Source organism: Gadus morhua, chromosome 4, assembly GCF_902167405.1.
Source record: "Gadus morhua chromosome 4, gadMor3.0, whole genome shotgun sequence".
NCBI classification, from domain to species: Eukaryota; Metazoa; Chordata; class Actinopteri; order Gadiformes; family Gadidae; genus Gadus; species Gadus morhua.
The window spans coordinates 26,029,990-26,050,903 of record NC_044051.1 but is presented as its reverse complement, the minus strand read 5'-3'; the positions used below and the strand labels follow the sequence as shown (position 1 = coordinate 26,050,903).

The 20,914-nt window shown below is 44.5% G+C and overlaps 1 protein-coding gene and 1 long non-coding RNA gene across 2 annotated transcripts in view; one reads left to right on the top strand and one right to left on the bottom strand.

Annotated features, from left to right (window-relative positions):
- The first annotated feature begins 211 nt into the window (after positions 1-211).
- On the top strand, positions 212-730 carry LOC115543106 (uncharacterized). The gene is made up of 3 exons (XR_003976668.1): positions 212-265; positions 399-476; positions 612-730. It is a non-coding gene; the product is annotated as an uncharacterized LOC115543106 (long non-coding RNA).
- A 740-nt stretch (positions 731-1,470) lies between these two features.
- LOC115541704 (uncharacterized) overlaps positions 1,471-20,914 on the bottom strand; it is a 50,974-nt gene continuing 31,530 nt past the window's right edge. Inside the window, exon 4 of the mRNA XM_030353550.1 lies at positions 1,471-1,684. Within this exon, the coding sequence (XP_030209410.1) occupies positions 1,471-1,684 (214 nt within the window). The remainder of the gene's footprint in view (positions 1,685-20,914) is intronic.

The following is a 20,914-nucleotide window of genomic DNA, read 5'->3' as shown; positions in this document are numbered from 1 at the left end:
GAGCGTACGACCTCCGGCCCTGACGTTAGACACGCTATTCTAAGATAGTAAAAGCGTCGTAGCAGTTGGAAGAAAAAAAAAACATCGAACCGTCCTGTACAACTATGCCGACTGACTGTAAGTATTCATATGAGTGTATTATGATTATATTATGACTATGTCTATGTGAATCAGCTGTTTATATCTGACCGTAGCTGCGATTACTTTACAGCGAATCGCGGTGCCGGAGGCGAGAGCGTGAAACAGCAGCAGGGTCCACGTGGAAGTATGTTTTTTTTTTTTTTTATAGCAGCGTGTAATATATAGTTCCATAACACTCTCTCTATCATTATTATTATTAGTTATGGTATATTCATGTAGAACAAAGATTAAATTTGTGTTTTCCCAATGTGTAACAGGTTTGCCTGATATTCGGCTCAACATTCAAAGACCGATTCTAGCAGACCAGACTAATGTGCTGACAAGCGGTAGTTTTGGTAAGTTGTTAATACGTCCGCCATTAATATATCTATAGGTGTATTACCAAAATAAATTATATATTAATTTAACATCTAAAACAACCAAACCTAACCCCTGAATACTCTTGTATTTTGTTTTTGATCCACGTTTAGTACCTATCGAGGCCAATGTCATTCAGCGAACCCCCGGACCAAATCGACTGTCCAAGAAGAATTTGAAAAGATCGGCGGGGGTAGTGGTGGCTATACCCTGCCCGCCACTGGCCATAGAACAGCTACAAATTCCTTATAAAAAGGCTCGCAAGGATGCCACACATAATGGTTTAGCTCCGGAGAATTTTACCCAGGTTATACAGGCAGTCATAAACCCACAAATTGCTCAACATGGAGCGGCATGGTCTGATGCCAAACACTGCGTGATCGGGGACGTGGAGGTGCATGTGTCTGAGTCGCCTACAGAGACCGTCACAGTGCAACCGGATGGGACTATACAACACGGTAGGAAATTCAATGAAAAAAAAATATGTATATATTCTATAGAGTGTAATGATTATGATGGGATTGATACTGATTTCTTTTCTTTTTTTTTCTATTACAAACAGCCCATGGAGACCCCCAGTGTGCGCCACCACCAGAGCTGACCGCCGACGATTGGGCTGGTCTTGACGACATCTCGTCCTGGACTTCATCGTTGTTGGAACATATCGACTTCACTCCTGCTCAGTGGATCGACTCTCCAGCTACATCCGTAGAGGAGTACACCAGTGCAGAGCCTGTACAACACCATCAGCCTGCAGATCCTGCATCTGGATCCCTACAAGCCATTCAAGATCCTATCAGCGACCCCCCGTGCACCGTGAGTCCCATCGCTCATGAGGTAGCGGTGCCGCGGCTACCAGCCGGACCCGCAATTGCTGTTGATGAACACCATGCAGGGGCGCAAGGTGATAAATGGCGTAAACAATTTGCTGATAAACTAGCTGTGTTAACTGCGTCGGTGGATGTAAACTCCTTAGTCATCGCTCGTCAGAGTAAACTGGGTGTGGCGGCTGGTAAACGTGGTGACCGTATATATCAGGAGCTCGAAGAGCAGACGAAGCAGTCCTTCACGGCTCTCAGGGCCGAGATTGCGCGTGATCGTATGACTGCTGAATCCCCAAACACTGAGACCGGTAATGGTCGTGCTATCGTTGCCCTTCAGCGTAAGCATTTGGATGCCGTGGCAGCTGTGCGTGTCAACACACAGGGCATAGAGAGAATTAACGCGCAAGAGGGGTTAAGAGCTGCTAAAACCGCTCGAAAATTCTGGTTAATGCAATCTGCTAGCGAAGCCAACGTCAATGCCTATCGGGCAATGAGTACCGAGATGTCTGTGATTAATGACACACTAGCAAAGCTTACGATGAATGCTATTATTTGATTTGTGTTTTTGTTTTTAATGTTTTTTTCTTTCATTTCATGGAGAGGGTATCTTTTGTTTTAAACTGCATGTAATAAAACTTTTTTTTCTTTTAATACCTGACTACTTAACGTTTTTTTTTTATTAAATATTATTATTTATATATATATATTTATTTTTTTTTAATTTTTTTTTCTATCTATCGGCATAGAAAACTATAGCTGTACACTATGCATAACGCCATTAGCCCTAGAAAAAGGAAATTCAAATCTATAGACGGTAATCCCAAGAGACGGCGTAGATCTGATAGTGGGGGTAGCATTATGGATTTAGAACTTGAAGAGATGGCAATGAGGTATGACGCAACCGGCGATACGTCTCATTTGTCGGCCGTAGGACATGTGGGGGGTGGGGGCATGTATGCAGAAGGTTGTTTAGACATGCGGGAAATATGTGTTGGCATAGATAGAACTAGGCGTGTGTTAATTGCAGCTGATGCATGGGGTCATAGCATGGCTAATGCTCTATATCAGGCAGCACAGATAAATGTTTCGAACGAACCAGGTCTAGATGAGATGGTGGGGCTAGAGGTGCCAGGAGATTTAGACACAAGGGGTGTGTTGTATGCGGGGGCAAACACACGAAATGTACTTAACGCTGTCGGGGGGTGGTTGGATAGTGCACAAGAGAGTCTATACATATCAGCGCAGATCGATGTATTGCATGGGTTGCAATGTGATGAAGGGATTGGCGAGGGTTTTCAGGACCCCCCGGCTGTGACAGGGGTCCCTATAGAGTCGAATATACAGGTCGGTGGGGGCGGTGTGGGGGGTGGTGGCGGTAGTGGCGTGGGGGGTGGTGGCGGTGGTGGTGTGGGAGGTGGCGGTGGCGGTGGTGATGTTGATGGTGATGGCGGGGGTGGCGGTGATGGTGGTGGTGACGGTGGTGTGGGAGGTGGCGGTGGTGATGCTGTTGTTGAGGGTGATGGCGGTGGTGGCGGTGATGGTGGTGCTGCTGATGCTGATGATGGTACACCTGTGCCTGATGTAACGGGGGAAGATAATGACGAGTTGTATACTCGATTATTTCCCCATTTTAACGGCTTTGAGGTTAGACAGTCCATTGATCTGAGAAGTATATCCCTTGCAAATTTACAGGAGGTCCCTGATTTGATCAGGGAGAGGCTGTCGGGTGTCATAACGAGCTGCTCACAAAGTTCAGCCGATGGTAGTGTCTTAAACGTGGTGCTGAGAGGCCCTTCATTGGCCTCTGATGTACAGACTGTGCTCGTATCGGGTGACGACTACAATGCAGATTTGTTTATGGACCATATTAGCCAAGTCATGCAAAGTAACGACACAGGTCTGACGGATGACGTGCTAGAGTTGGTGGTCACAGGGGTCCACAACAAACGGGGTGGGGCACGTTTGAAGTTAAAAAACATTCCCTATGATGAAATCATATACAAGAAGAAGCTAAGTCTCTACACCCCGAATAATACTCATAACAATTTGTGTTTCTCACTATGCATGACACAAAATTTATGCATGAAGGGGTAACCGGGGGTGACACAGCGTCCGAAGAGACTAATTTGGAGGCGGCTCGCAAATTACACAGTGATCTGGGGTTTGACCCGGATCACTCGGTAGGTTTCTCGGATGTATCCAAATTTGAGAGACATCTAGATGTTAAAATCCTGATATTTCATCATAATGACACATTCAAGAAGCTGGAGATGTTCCAGACACATACAGCCCAGCATCCTAAAACAGTATGGTTGTACCTCCATGATAACCATTACCATTGCATAGAGAACAGAACGGCATTCTTTGGTACGGGATATGTGTGTGAATATTGTTACAAGGCCCATGAGGGAATTCTATTCCACAAATGCCCGATCCATTGCAATGTGTGTCTGACAGTGTGCGATAGACTAGCAGGTCGTACGATAAAGTGCAAGGACTGCAGTCGTATATGCCGCTCGCAGGTCTGCTACAACACACACAAGAAGCATTCTGCCAAACATGACATGATACCTTGTGAAAAGCTCAAATACTGCGATCGTTGTTGTAGACAGTATATCATACCGAAGAAGAAGAAGAAGGGGGTGGGGGAGGGGGAGGAGGAGGAGGAGGAGGAGAAGGGTGACGCTAATGGACATGTATGCAGCGATGCAAAGTGTCGTAAGTGTGGGGAGCCGATGCCCGAAGAGGGAATACATGATTGCTATATCCAGCCGTACGACAAGAAAAAGAAAAAGAAACGCAGGGGTGGTCCATCGGATGACGATGATGACGACGCTCCGCCTAATAAATACATATACTATGATTTCGAAACGCGCGTGCATGATGGTCGTCACGAAGCAAACTGTGTGGCTGCTATTACGTCTGAAGGCATAGAATGGTATGCTACCGGTCTAGATTGTGTAAGAGTGTTTGTGAAACGCTACAGAACAGGGGAGTATACGTTGTATACATTTGTTGCACACAATGCGTCGGGCTTTGATAACTATATCGTCCTGGACTACATGACCAAGCAGGGTATTAAACCCGTTTTAGTCATGAAGGGTAGCAGAGTCATTTTGATGCGTGATGACGCCTACCATCAGAGATGGGTCGACTCGTTTAGCTTTTTGCCCATGCGACTGGCTAATGCACCGGATGCGTTGGATTTTGATGATATGGTAAAAGGTTATTTTCCTCATAAGTTCAACACACGGGCCAACGAGTCTTATGTCAGTGCCTACCCTGAGATCTCATATTATGGTTATGATTCCATGACTAGCGATCAAAAGACAGATTTCGCTATTTGGTACAGATCTGTACGACGCAAAAAATTTGACTTTCAGAAACAGCTGCGTCGCTACTGTGTCAACTATGCGATGATCCTGTACACAGCGTGTGGGATCTACAGGGAAAATTTCATAGAGTGTGCCAATATAGACCCCATGGCCTATGCCACTCTGGCTTCGGCGTGCATGGCCACCTTCAAAAAAATGGTTCTCGAAGAAAAACGTCCTGGCATTGACCTACGAGGGGGTCTATAGGAAAAAGCAAAAGTCGTTCTCATGTGCATCCATCCAGTGGCTTGAATATCTATCCCGCTCCAATAACCTGGAGATTCGGCATGCTCTCAACCATGGAGAGGATAAATATGGGCCATTCTTCCTAGACGGACATGCCCCGTCTATAAACACAGCCTATGAATTTGCAGGATGCTTTTATCATGGGTGTGAACATTGTTACAACACTGGACACCAGAACCCTGTCCTCAAGAAGACCTATGGCGAATTGTGGGTGCAGTTTCACCTCAAAGTCAAGGCTCTCAAAAGAGATCATGGTTTAAGAGTCGTGGTCATGTGGGAGTGTGAGTGGCACCGTCTGAAAAAGACCAATGCTGCAGTGCAGGCATTCTTGGCTACTCTGAAGATACAACCCAGGATTGATCCTCGCGACTCTCTCTATGGGGGTCGCACCAATGCCATCAAAATGTATCACAAGGCCGAGCCCGGTGAGAAAATACGCTACTATGACTTTACCTCTCTCTACCCCACAGTACAGGCTCGCTGTCCTTATCCTGTAGGGCACCCCCAGATCATTTTCAGGAATTTTGGTCATTTGGATGGGTATTTCGGCATCATCAAATGCACTGTGTTGCCCCCCAGAGGTCTTTACCATCCTGTGCTCCCTTACAGGTGTCATGGGAAGCTGATGTTCCCCCTCTGTGGTACATGTGCCGCTGAGCTCAATCAGACAGCCGCGTGTCATCACTGCAACGATGAACGGGCTCTGACAGGCACCTGGGTGACTTTTGAGCTACAAAAAGCAGTTGAAATGGGCTACGTGTTAATCCAGATGCATGAGGTGTGGCACTACCCCAAACGGTCAGAGACTCTGTTTAAAGGGTATGTCAAAACGTTTCTCAAGCGTAAACAGGAGGCTTCAGGATACCCCAGCACAGTGGATACTGCGGAGAAACAGCGGGTGTATGTGCAAAACTACCTGGCAAAGGAAGGCATACTGCTGGATCACGACAACATGTGTGTGAACAAGGCCATGCGTAATTGCAACAAGTTGATTCTAAACAGTCTGTGGGGTCGCTTTTCACTACGCCCAGACCTACCCACTTGTGAGCTAATTTCTGAACCTGAAAGGTTCACTCAGCTCATGTTTAGCGACAGCTATCACATTAGTCACTTTTGCTTTATCTCTGATGCTGTGGCCCTTGTACAATGGAAACACGTAGATGCACGTCTCGCAAGGGCGCGGGATGTCAACGTGATTGTGGGGGCTGTGTTACCGCCCATGCCAGGCTCATGCTCTACGATCTTCTAGACAAACTACAGGAACGTGTCCTCTATTGTGACACAGACAGCATCATTTTTGTTTCTAAGGAGGGTGATTGGGTACCCCCTTTAGGCCATTATCTGGGCGACTTGACCGACGAGATAAATGATGGTGATCTGTATGGTACCGAACAGGAGGATTACATTAGCGAATATGTCTCAACAGGTCCTAAAAGCTATGCATACCACACCCGTCACCACAAGTCTGCCGTCAAAAGCAAAGGGGTGACTTTAAATGCAGCAAATGCTGCAGTGGTCACCCAGCAGACACTGAAATGTCTATTGGATGATTTTGTCAACCAACGGCCTCAAACCCTCGACATCACCACCACAGTAGATACCATCCAGCGAGATAAGACTAGGTTTCTGCTTAAAAACGCTACTGTAGTTAAACGGCTTAGGGTAGTTTACAACAAACGCAGGGTCTTCCCCGACTACACCACGCTTCCTTATGGTTATTAACTATTTTGTTTATTGTTTTTCACTTTTTCACACGATCCATGTTTTTTTTTTCTTCTTCTTTTTTACATGTCGTTTTCAAATGATCCATGTTTTTATTCATTTTATATTTTTTGAGGGGGTATGCATATTGTGTTAAGAAAATCAAATCATACTATGCTATAATCATGTTATTAACTATTTTGTTTTCAAATGATCCATGTTCTCTTCTTTCATCTTTTGTATTTTAATCATTTCTGTATTTTGGGGGGTATTCATATTGTATCTGTATATACTTTTTTTTTATGCATCATGTATTAATGATGAATGACTGTGCTAATAATCATGTTGGTGTTAATAAAGAATGTTATCTGTCAAATGTTTCACGGTTCTATGGTCACAATACATCCGTCCATCAGAGGGGATGCACACAGACCGCAGAGATGGCTGTTGTACACACTACGTTCGACCCTAGACTTCAACACCCGTTCAGCATGGTAGTATCGGGACCTTCAAACAGCGGCAAAACCTACTTTGTCAAAACAGTCATTGAAAATATGGATCGGTTATTCTCAGAAAAGATTGAGAATATAGTATATGTTTATTCATGCTGGCAGCCCAATTATGATGATTTGCTTAAAATAAGGAACATTCACTTTGTAGAAGGGATCCCCAAATCTCTATGTGATGATGCAATCTTACCAGTCCATACTAGAAATCTGCTCATTATTGACGACTTGATGAACGATGCATGCAATAATATAGAGGTTCAGTACGTTTTTACCAAATATGTACACCATCGTAATCTCAGTTGTATGTATCTGGTCCAGAATTTATTTATGCAGGGTAAAACCAGCCGTACAATTAGTCTAAATACCAATTACATGGTTTTGTTTAAGAACCCTCGTGACAAATATCAGATTATGTTGATAGCCAAACAGATGTTTCCATGCAAGACAAAATATTTTCTAGAAGCCTTTAACGATGCTACCGACATGCCTTACGGCTATCTGCTTGTAGACTTTAAAGCCATGACCACAGACAACATGAGACTTAGAACAGATATATTGTCAGACCGACATGTTGTATACACTCAGAGAGCCAAAGTGATTAGCCCAAAAGACCATGTCCTCACGTATAAGTAGAAACCGTGAGCGTCTTAAGCAACTATATAGCGCCCCTCCGGCTCAGCGTAAAGTTATCCTCAGGACAGCCAACGCCGACTTTATCAACTCGCTGTGTGAAATAGCCTTGAACATTTTACAAGGCAAAATACCTCTGACTCCACGCCAGCATACGAAATTGCGTAGACGAAAGAAGGACCTCAGAATACTCGCCAATAAAAATGTACTAATATCTAGAAAGAAAAGACTAATCAATCAGACTGGTGGATTTCTTCTACCCCTACTGTCTGTGGCCATACCGTTGTTTACAAGCCTGTTCTCAAGAGGCGGGTGATTATAATGGATCATACGCGGAAGATGTATCTAGTTCCTCAACATCAACTCGATGCCTTAAAGCATACCCAACCCAGGGATTCTGTTAGACAGACTGCTGAAAATGAGCTGGATAAGGCCATTGCGATGGTGTTGAACACTCCCGATACAGACCTATATGAAAAAGCGGCCAGGTACGGTGCTGTCCTGCAGCGTTATCTATCCATGGTAAAACAAGGGCAACGCGAGCACGGAGAATTAACTCTGTCACTTGCTGAGGGGGACCCAGTTCATACGCCTATGTCGGCACGGCATGGTGTTGATGACGATGATGGCACCGGCGATCATATTTATAAGGATATAATGAAACATATACCCGTCAGAAGCAAGAGCAATACCAGACATATCCTGGACTCTTTAAAGAAATCTAAAAATGTTTCATGGACGGACAAGGGGGAGATCATATTACAAGGCGAAACTATTAAGGGGTCCCATATGTTTGATTTGTTAAAGAATGTTACCGCCCCTTACCATGTTGTCGAATCTGTCAGACCACAGGGCTGGAATGTATTTCTGAAATCTTTAGCCAGTAATAATATACCACTATCGTCTATCCCTAATAAACAGCTCAGACAAACTGTAAACATGTATAAGCATAGTCCAGTCACTACGGACGACAATGCGATGGCCTCCGTCCCTGTCTCGTCTGATAAAAGGAGGAAACGCAAGCAGCCATTGTCATCTATTACTTCCCCTGGAATGCATATGGCCGAGTGGTTACCATTTTAAATCATGTATCTATATGTATGTGTTACCCGTAAAAAATAAAAGAAAACAGTACGACTAAAATGTAATCAAATTATTGTATTTTTTATTATCAATACAGAAAACAACCATAACAACAATCACAACAACACATGTTACATGTTACATCCGCATACACATGACTGCACACACATCATATCATGTTCATTACAGACATTAGGTTGTACACGGTTAACAAAGTCATAAACCTTTTCATCATTACGGGGTAAATTATCCCCATGCATTTTCAAAAACTTTTGATAGGATACCCCTTTTTGCATATTAAACAAGAAAAAAACACAATGATGCCCACATGCTGTACTTGACGGATCCTGGACCTGTCGTGTAGAATGAACAACATCTATACAGTGCTGATCGAGAAAACGCTGTATGGTCTCAGGAAACTCAGAGTATGAGGGTGGGTTGCCGTAGGAGTCGAAAAAGTACCCCTGTTTCTCATTTGTAATATAAATAGCTAGCCAATGTGCACCGGCCATATGCGAAGGTTCGGTGTTGACCACCATCATCGCAGGCCTCTGATGAATTTCCCGGGGTAGGTGATTACACGGTAACGCACCAAGAAAATATGCCGTGTGTGCCATTTTCTGACACACTGCTGTTAGCTCTATAGTATTCATATCGCACCACCTTTTTCAGTAATAGTCCAACAGCACCTGCCGTCTATTTGATATTTCTATAACAGAATCATAAACTGCATAACATATCAAATTTACCGTTGTAGCCAGTGCTGCTCTGAATCGTGCCTCTAGCCTCACATTCCCTGTTCTGACTAGCGATATATGTTGTCCACAGCCCTCATCTGCCTCAAGGTTGAAACAAAATAATGCATACCCGTCCCCGAATTCCTTATGATTAATAGCTATTTCTCTATCTTTGAGCTGACGACCTGTAGCCTGAATGAGCTGGAAATATTCTCGAGTATATAGGCCATTTCTAAAGTCAGGCTGAAAGGGTTTAGAGGGATATGCTTGGCCGTCGCAATATAGGGATAAGAACTCAATGCCGAAATGTTGGAATCTGAAAGGATTCCTGGCATAGCTCCCTGTGAATGCTTCGTTATTCACAAAACCTATAATAACCATCTTGGGTATTTGTCCTAGAAATAGATTATCCTGTGTACATATGCGGCTGCCCGCAGCGATGGATACATTCTTTAGACATACCCTATCAACAGGGTATTTAACGTTAGCCTGGTTTAACGCACGGGCATGTGCCAGCTTGACGCCTGGTGCTACCGCTACCTTTTTAATGAAAACATTTGCAGACACTATAGAGACACGGTATTCCACAGCACCATCGGACATGAGACAGAAATCATTTTTTGCTCTAATGAATCTCATACGGAGATCAACTCCGTTAATCATCAGTTTCTCCTGAAAAAAAATATCGACGTGTATAGGGGATATCAGCTCCACTATACGACTTCGCCCCGTATATTCACTCCTTGTCGTTAAGCCTAGATTGAGACCTCCAGGAAGAATCTCGTCCATATGTCCGTGTGTGTCTTTCTGGAATAGACCACAGCCAAATTGGGTGTCTAATGTCCCGTTTTATAGTTTAGCAGGCATTCTATTATGCCTCTGTACGGATAGGTGTTTGACGACTGTGTGATAAGCCTATCACCCAGAGTAATATCTACTTGGGAGAATAACGTGCATCCGGGATAGTTAATCAGTCCAACGGGTGCCGCCGGCGCCAAGTCTGTTCCATCAGGATTAGTAATCTTGATCCTCAGGTGTAAATACGTATTGTTTAGATCTATATAGTCTTCGCTACTGGCCGATACAAAGAACTCTATGGGGCCACCATCTGTTAGCGCCGATAGCGGGGGTATTTCAATATATGTACTTTTTTCTATCGAAGTCTGCGTCATCGGCAGGGAGAAGAGATCCAGGTCGCTCTTAATGCATTCGTCTGACATGTTATGTAGCAACGCCATTGTTATTCAGCCCACCTGCTATACTAGATGAATATATCGTTAGCCACCCCTCTAAAACGACGGGTTGCCGCCTTCCTGATCCTTTTAGGTTTGGCTCTCTTTTTGATAGATGCCAATCTTTTATTCTGTTTACGACGTCGTGCCGGTGCACGGGTACGCCCACAACCTATAGGAGGATACCTTGTTGCTCTTCTGGCATATACCCTCATGCCTGACCCCTGCTGTTTGGGCGTAGATGCAGCATGGGCTATGTTGGTCATAACGTCGCCTATAATATGTTTAGCAGCAGTCTTCAGATGAGGCTTTGCTATGCTAACCCCTCGCCTAAATAACGGAATAGCCATTCTAAAGAGGCTACGGAACATCCCACCGATGCCAGCTCCATATTGTGTACTGCTACCCTCATAGCCAGGTAGCCCACTCCCTGCTTGGTTTAAATAATACTGAACATATTTGTTCTCGTCGTAAGGCGGTCTATACCCCCTCATCCCTATAGATGGGGCTATGAATTCTACTGTTTTACAGGTCTAAAATGCAGCTTGAGTATCACTTTACCATATGTGAATTTTATATTTGTATTCTGGTCAGACTTTAGATCGATTTCAATATCTCCAAGAGGGTCTCGGGCTACGTGTACGTAATGCGGCTTGTCGAACATGTGAATGCAGTGTCTCCTGCTAGTGTCGGTTATATTAATACTCCTTAGCAGGGGGACATAACTATCTCCGACTTATGAGAGTATCGGACCGCCCTTCACCAAGAATATCATCAAAAGCTTTAGCGACGTCGATAGCCCTCTTGGATGGTAACGGACGAACCCATGCATGTTTTGAGAATACATCGATGCACGTCAACAGAAAATGCATACCATCATTTTCGGATGCATACTCTGCCATATCCACTAAATCAGCCTGGAACTGTCTATCTATTCCACTAACCAATACTCTATTTCTGCGGAAATGTGTCTGTGGGTGTCTAATGTCCCGTTTCCATAGTTTAGCAGGCATTCTATTATGCCTCTGTACGGATAGGTGTTTGACGACTGTGTGATAAGCCTATCACCCAGAGTAATATCTACTTGGGAGAATAACGTGCATCCGGGATAGTTAATCAGTCCAACGGGTGCCGCCGGCGCCAAGTCTGTTCCATCAGGATTAGTAATCTTGATCCTCAGGTGTAAATACGTATTGTTTAGATCTATATAGTCTTCGCTACTGGCCGATACAAAGAACTCTATGGGGCCACCATCTGTTAGCGCCGATAGCGGGGGTATTTCAATATATGTACTTTTTTCTATCGAAAACTGCGTCATCGGCAGGGAGAAGAGATCCAGTTCGCTCTTAATGCATTCGTCTGACATGTTATGTAGCAACGCCATTGTTATTCAGCCCACCTGCTATACTAGATGAATATATCGTTAGCCACCCCTCTAAAACGACGGGTTGCCGCCTTCCTGATCCTTTTAGGTTTGGCTCTCTTTTTGATAGATGCCAATCTTTTATTCTGTTTACGACGTCGTGCCGGTGCACGGGTACGCCCACAACCTATAGGAGGATACTTTGTTGCTCTTCTGGCATATACCCTCATGCCTGACCCCTGCTGTTTGGGCGTAGATGCAGCATGGGCTATGTTGGTCATAACGTCGCCTATAATATGTTTAGCAGCAGTCTTCAGATGAGGCTTTGCTAGGCTAACCCCTCGCCTAAATAACGGAATAGCCATTCTAAAGAGGCTACGGAACATCCCACCGATGCCAGCTCCATATTGTGTGCTGCTACCCTCATAGCCAGGTAGCCCACTCCCTGCTTGGTTTAAATAATACTGAACATATTTGTTCTCGTCGTAAGGCGGTCTATACCCCCTCATCCCTATAGATGGGGCTATGAATTCTACTGTTTTACAGGTCTAAAATGCAGCTTGAGTATCACTTTACCATATGTGAATTTTATATTTGTATTCTGGTCAGACTTTAGATCGATTTCAATATCTCCAAGAGGGTCTCGGGCTACGTGTACGTAATGTGGCTTGTCGAACATGTGAATGCAGTGTCTCCTGCTAGTGTCGGTTATATTAATACTCCTTAGCAGGGGGACATAACTATCTCCGACCAGCTGATGGTCGACAATGTCGCTATATATGAACATGTTGCAACACCCCCCGTGAATATCGGTGGGATGGGGGGCATATGCTGCATACGATTTATGGGCCTGTAGCTTGACACCTGCATCGAAACCCAGCATAGCAGCCAGTTTTCCTCTAAAGACGATAGATAGGTGATCTTCTCCTTCTACATAAACGCGGTTTCTAATACCTTCATGATGTAGTATAACTTTACTGCCAGGATTATATTTGGTCCAAGTCTTGTTGATTTGTAGTAATAACGATCCGATACTCTCATAAAGCCCACCAACTAATAGACATGATGTCCTATGACCCGTTTTACCATCGTGAACGGTCATCGTAGCGTCCTCGGTAGGAAAACTATGCCAGCTGCATGGGTACTGAGCTTCAATTAGGCCTACTTCATAGGGCTGCTTGGTGTGTATAGATTTTGCTAATTTAGTTCTAAAATTCCATATCTTATTTTGCGGGTAGATCCCTGCCGATGCATTACTCGCTAGAGTCACATAGAAACCCCCAGACACCTCCTTATCCATCGTACACTCTGGTTATAATGGATTGTATGTCTCTTGTATGTCTCTTTACGCATCGACTAGCGTCTTTTCAGCTATCCATGAATTGAATGCCTCCGGCCACCCCAGCCATTTGACATATAGCAGATTCTTAGACCCCTCCCTTTTTCTATCTATAATCTTTTCTATTTTATACACCTTGTTTTTAGACACTATAACTTTTTGTAGCTCTTTCTCGTAAAATGTTCCATGGACAGGGGCACCTGCATAGTCTTGCAGCTTATAGACTGGAGGACACCTTGCAATGCGCTGCGATATTACAAAATATTCATCTGTAAATGTCTGCTCATACCCCTTTCGAAATGTAGCTCTGACTTTTGAAATTCTAACCGTGTCACCAACATCGTATCTAAACACCACCATCGGCTCTTGAGTGGTTTTGTATAGCGTATTAAACACTGTTTTCTCATTATCTTTATCAACACTGGCCGGGGTCATTTTTATCGATCTATGATATGAATGGTTATAAGCATGGACCATATCCTGTAGTTTATCCACATATCGCTTGGAGTTGGCAGCTGTTAAATATCTCCACATGCGGGTTTTCAGAGTCCTGTTGAAGCGTTCCACTATACTGGCCTTGGTCTCGTTAGATGTAGAGAAATGTTTGACATTGTACCGCTCCATCAAACGCTGAAAGATCTTGTTATAAAATTCTTTGCCAGCGTCAGTCTGCAGTTTATCGGGGGACCGCCCTTCACCAAGAATATCATCAAAAGCTTTAGCGACGTCGATAGCCCTCTTGGATGGTAACGGACGAACCCATGCATGTTTTGAGAATACATCGATGCACGTCAACAGAAAATGCACACCATCATTTTCGGATGCATACTCTGCCATATCCACTAAATCAGCCTGGAACTGTCTATCTATTCCACTAACCAATACTCTATTTCTGCGGAAATGTATCGGTGCAGGTACATGAAGGGTGTAGGGATCCTGCTTCAGCAGCCATTTCTTGATATATTTTAGTGGAGGTACTGCACCCTCACTATGCTCGAGGGCCGTTCTTAGTTTTTTGATGCCGCCGTAACCCCCTGGTCCGGAGGGATCATAATAAGTCTTATGCAGCCGTTTATCCATGTCGTATGCATGCGACAAAAAACGAATACTGAAACACTGATCAGAGTTATCCATCCTTTTATTTAAAATGTCTGTCCACTCAAAACAATTCTCAGATAAATCCTACGTGCAGTTTTATTTTTCTGCACCATTTAACAAGCCATCATTCTAGCAGTTCTAATACCCTCGGCGTTTGAGGCATTATTCAACTTCAAGACATCCGATACAAAAGCACATATACACATGACATGTCCGATGGTAAAACAGTCGCCATCGGGGAAATGGGTAAATATTTCAGCTAACATTTGATCAGTAGGTTTATCATGCAAGAATTTCATGACCAGATCATTCCAACCCATATACGTGCATTTGATATAAGCATTATGCTGGACATATGTATCATTTTCTATGGCAGCATACATCAAAACGGATAGTCTATCTGATACATACTTGCTATCCGCATCATACGCATAAGAAAACAACACCTTTGGTTTGCCTAATGACAATGTAGGACGCCACATTTGTATGGCTTCATGTATCAGAAGCAGATGTTCATCGGACACACCTTCGGTGGTCATTAAATCCAGTTTTTCGGTATTATAGGTATTGCATATTAAATCACATAGATAAGATTCGACCACACCATAGATTTTTCCGGGGGACACAGTCAACCCTGTAGTCTTCTTTAGAACAGTTTCTAAAAGTAACAGGAAGGGATGTCTGTCCAGGATGACACAAATGTCATGGTAGTGGGATTCGTAGTGATGATGTGTCGCTCCCTGAAGGCATGAATGGCGTCGTTGACTTGGGCAATCACACTGGCATCCCCAGCAGTCCGCTTGCTTCTGATGGTTGATGATGGCCACCACACAGAGCCCCGTAGTAAATCGCAGAACAGCCAGCGATGCAGGGTTTAAACGGATCTGTATTGATACAGGCCATCCGTCGTCTCTCATAGCAGTGTCCACCTCCAGCTCACTGTCCTCTCCGACGTGTAGGAAGGTCAGATTCAATCCGGTCAGATAGATGGCATACTCTTGAAGCCAGTTGGGTCCGGGTTGTACAGCCTTTAAATCAGCAGTCTCCATAGCCACACCCCCACCTTGCACATGTTCATCATTGACCTGTGCTGCATAGCGTATCAAAAATATACCATTAGAATATGAAAATAAAAAACACACAACACCCACATATTAATATAAGGTATAGTCTATCAAAAAAACACATTTAAAAAGGAAAATAAACCATCCCTTAATACTACTACTACTAGCATGTACCCCACCTTCTTATACATTGCTGACATTTTCTAACGCTAGCATAACCCTAAACATACTCAAACACACCATGTATCCCATCATCAAACCCAGACGACTCAAACAGGCACATTCGGCATTCATCATCAGCTGTGCTCCATGGTTCTTCATTCGTCTTAGCCATAGAATCAATCTCTGCAAAAATTCCACGTAGTGCAGACAAATCAGCCCACTGCATGAAAAAGACATTATCAAAATAATCAGCAGCTTCTAAAACACTGGTGCGTAGAGGAGAGCTACCGACGCAATGCATATCATAGCACTGTGGTAGCTCGTCTGTATCAACACAGCGTCTGAAAAAAATGAACTCCTGTGGTCTCTTCGTATGATAGTTTGCATCCATGCGATGAATCCTCGATTCATACTGAAAGGTCCATTGGAATACATGGGTTCCCGCCTGCCATGTACCCCGGACGCCGTCTAGCATGGGGCATAAATTCTCCAAGAAAAAATTCCATTCGTGAACGTTCAACCGCCACTCTGTAGCACAATCTTTAACATTCAAAATAACACAGCCATCGACCCTTGATATTACATACTCCAAGCCGTATTCGCCAACGTGGGTGAATGAATCCCCGGCACTCCGGTCTCTCAAGCCTAAAACAGGCCTCGTTCTTTTGAGTGGAGCATTAAGCAGTACCGCATCTTCACAACTATTGACATAGTTAGACACAGGCGTACTAAAGACGGACATACCATCAGGCATCTGGTTTTCAATGTCCTCATTGCTCGACGCAGAGTCGTCCATGGCGGGAGAAGACAATGGTGTCGGGGTACGAGGGCCCCTATACAACCAAATAGCACTATCTGATCTACGGGTTTCTTCTGATGAGCAGTCCATGTTGAATGAAAAGAACACTGCAGACAACTTGATGAATGCGGGGACCCTACAGCAGCCGTCGCCCCCTTTTTATACTATGTTTACGACCCGTCATAAAACATAAACAGGAAGTGGCTCCTGTGAATAGGGATGCCCCCCTCCACCCCCACCCCTCCCCAACCGGAAGTGTGTTCAGACAGAAATGGACCCCAAGAGCACATATTATATACTACTCTGGCTAATGCTAGTGTTGCCATGGGCAGGTCCAGCATGGCCGCTCACAGTCTGGTGGGCTTTCAGTGGCGCGACCCTGCTGTACAGAACTCTTTTCATAAAAGAGATGACCTATATTGTACTCTCTTAATATAAGACATTACGTGTACTATACTCTCTTATTGTCAGGACCACTTGGCTCGAGTAGAGCTGACATAACAAAGGGAGACCACGCTGATATAAAGATGGAACAATTATTTATTTAAAGTGCTAAATGCAAAACCTTATCAGTAAGGGGAAGCCAAACCAAAAGTGTAGTGCATATCAGTAGATGTAATATAAAGCAAAGTGAGGTAAAGATGAGGAGCGAAGCTGCAGCCAGCCCTTCCCCGTCAGGCCATAGCAGTAGTGAGAGAGAGCGAGCCGACGGGAAAGGCGTCTTTTATCTCCAGCTCAATCAGCCCAGTCATTAGCCTGGCACGGCCCATAGAGACAGCTCCCCCTAGTGGCGATAGAAGGAACACGGATGATCATGACACGCCAAGCAAGGCAGGTAGAGAGGCACATCCAGCACGGCAAAGCTGGGCGTGACATCACTCCCCCCTAAGAGACAGAGGCCCATATTAACGGCACTCTGTATCTACCCAACGATCCCAAATCACCAAAACGCAATGAGTGAACCAAATAATAAATTCACACTGGGAGACTCATACCCTCTATTGTGCACATTCACCCATTTAACCGTGCGGACACAACTGTTACAACCCATCACCAACACCGGCCATTCTCACCACCCGATCTTCACCCCATCATACCACCAAGCAGATCCTGCGGAAGCTACTTAAGGGGGACAGACAAGACAAAGAAACGGATGGAACAATAACACATTAACTCATCCGGTGCCCGACAAACTCAGAAATCAAAGACTTCAACTCAAACATTGCCCCTTGTCCAAATGTCCCAACAGGCTGTCCAACTTGGCCAATGTCTCTGTGTTGTTCAACCGAGCCCGTAGGTCCGCATTATCTGGACTTCGCACCCCATCCTCAGCTGCCACCTGCGAAACATCAGGCACGCCCACCCCAAAAGCAAGTGCCACAGGACTAGCCGCAGTTATCTCACCCACCACCTGCAATGGCGAGGAATAATACGGTTCTAGTAGGTTGACATGACAGTGTTGTTTTCTCTTCCTGTGCTCAGGAGTAGACACCGCATAGTTCCTCTCCGAGATTTTACGCAGGACAGTGAAAGGACCAGAGTATTTCACATTTGGTTTACCTGCCAGTTGACAAGTATAACCAGCTTTAACGTACCCCGCTACATCTCTTTTAATACGCGGCCAATAGAAATGCTGTAACACACGATTGTAGGTCTTTCTCACCCCAAAATGTCCAGACGCGTCCCCGTGTGCAGTTTTCAACCCTACATCACGGTACTCTACAGGCATCACCCCCTGCAACACCTGATCTGCCCCACCCGTGTCTCCATGAGGTGACCACCTACGCACCAATAATCCATCCTGGCCCGAATACCCATGCTCGGCTTGATCAGTACCAGAGGCAAATGCAAAATACTTCCCAAGACTTGGACCATTATTCTGTGCTCCAATTATCTCACTGTCAACTCTCACAGACAATGGTGCTGGTAACTCTGGGACAAACGCTTTACCTGCACCAGTCTTGGACACATCAAACGACTTCTCTGTCTGCGCACGAGCCATCGCTCGCGTCACAGCGCAGGCAGTGAACAACTCTGGGAAATCCAGAAGACATTTGTCCGGCTCTGCTGATGCTGTAGTTAGTGATTCTACCACCGGAAAATGACATGACTTCTCAGGCCATACGCAATCCCCCCCCAAATTATTTCCAATAATCAGGTCAATATCATCTACAGGCAGAGTCGGACGTACAGCGAAAATCACTTCGCCATTCACAAATCCAGAATGTAACTTAATTTTGTGCAATGGCACTGGAAACGGATGAAGGCCAATTCCCCGAATCAAAACACAGCTCCCAGTGTCCGATAAAGAGGAGAAAGGCAAAGACGATTGACATATAAAGCTCAGATGATCCTGTGTCACGCAGTATTTTTACTGGCACTATACGATCATCTCCCATCATTGACACAAACCCCTCTGTAATGAAGGGAGCATAGTTAGACTGACACAGTTGTTCCTTTAGGTTTATCATCCATCTTCTTTACATCCTGTACACTAGACTGCTCGTGAACAGTCTTCGTAGCCTTCAACTGAAACACATTCGCCTTTCGTTAATTTCCCAAATGCTCAGCACGAATCGAAGCCACACAGCCGACGTCCTTGAATTCCCTATTCATTTCTGTAAGCCTACTCTTTCTGCGAGCAAGCAAAGCTGGACAATCCATTTTCCAATGGCCCAATCGCCAACAATAATTATTTATTGTCTTCTTCACTTTTGCTATCGGTTATGCTATGAGACACAGAATCCAACCTTCCAAGAGGACCCACATTCCCACGAACCACTTGCGTATCAACGTTGCGGTGATCTCTGCGGTGGTCGCGGTCATCTCCGATTGTCATACTGTTGCGAGTAGTCTCGTACATAGGCTAATTGATTCTTATGAGTCAACACATAGCCATCAGCAAGGACAGCAGCCTCGGCTGCCGTTTTCACTTTATGCTCGTTAAGATATGTAACAATAAGTTCTGGCACTATGTTTTTGAACTGTTCCAACATCACTAAATTACGCAAGCCATCGAATTCAACAACACCCTCTGCAGTGAGCCAGCGATTGAAAAAATTTGCGAGCTCCCTGGCTACCTCCGAATGAGTTTGCCTTTCGAATTTTCTTAATTGCGAAAACGCTGTCTGTATGCTTCTGGAACAAGTTCATAGCACTTCAGCACAGCCTCTTTTACTTTTTCATAACTTCTCCTTTCTTCAAAAGACAAAGCCACAAACGCTTCTTGTGCGCGGCCAATTAGAACAGTCTGTAACAGCAGAGTTTTATCCTCGCTACTCCAATCTTGATTTGCAGCAACATTTTCAAATAATGAAAAGAAGACATCGGGATCACGCTCATTGAACTTTGGAAGGAACTTAATCATACTTCCCAAGCCTGAATGCTGACCGGCACTGCCTCTACCCTCAGCTTCAAACTTAAGCCTGGTGCGCTCAAGCTCTCGAGCTTGTTCTTGTTCATGCTCGGTATGCTTAAGCCGTTCCATCTCAAGCCATTTTTTATCTTACCAATGGCTAATTCTTAACCCCAAAAATGAGGTTGCTAAACATAAACAAACACACACGCAACGTAACAAGGACACAATTGTTCTTTAATTGCTTGCCGTGGCTGCAGCTAAATGGCAGGCAGGTAGAATTAATCTAATTTACAGACTGGAGTGGAGACAGTTCCCAGAGGCAGTGTGTGCTGACTCAGGCTTTACCTCAGAACTGCTGCTATTACGCTGGATAATTTTAGAGCTGATAATTCATTTCGAAGAAGAAACTGGAACGAATACGTTTTTTGGATTCTACAATACACTAGTTGAATTCTTAAAGAGGATACTTAAATGAATCAAAATAATTGACTAAGACTACTGAAAATATTATAAAGCAAGCATGACCATCACCACACCAAAACACAAAAATGACGCTATTAGTCGATAATATAGACTTTCCTAATCAGGAGTGTTGGGATAAATAAACCATGTACACACACACACACACTGAAAAACAAGAAACACAAATTGAGACACACAAACACACAGCAGAAAACCACACACACACACACACACACACACATATCATGCAGTTACGAAGAGCAGACAATACTCCACACAGAGGCATTCCCTCCACAAATCCGGTGCCATGCCGTAATTCCGACGCCTCATTGTTCCGACGTCTCAATGGTCCGAAATATTTCCCATTAGATCGACATGCCACTATGCCGACGGTTCAATGTTCCGAAAACGGAACCCATTGGTCCGAAGGTCCGT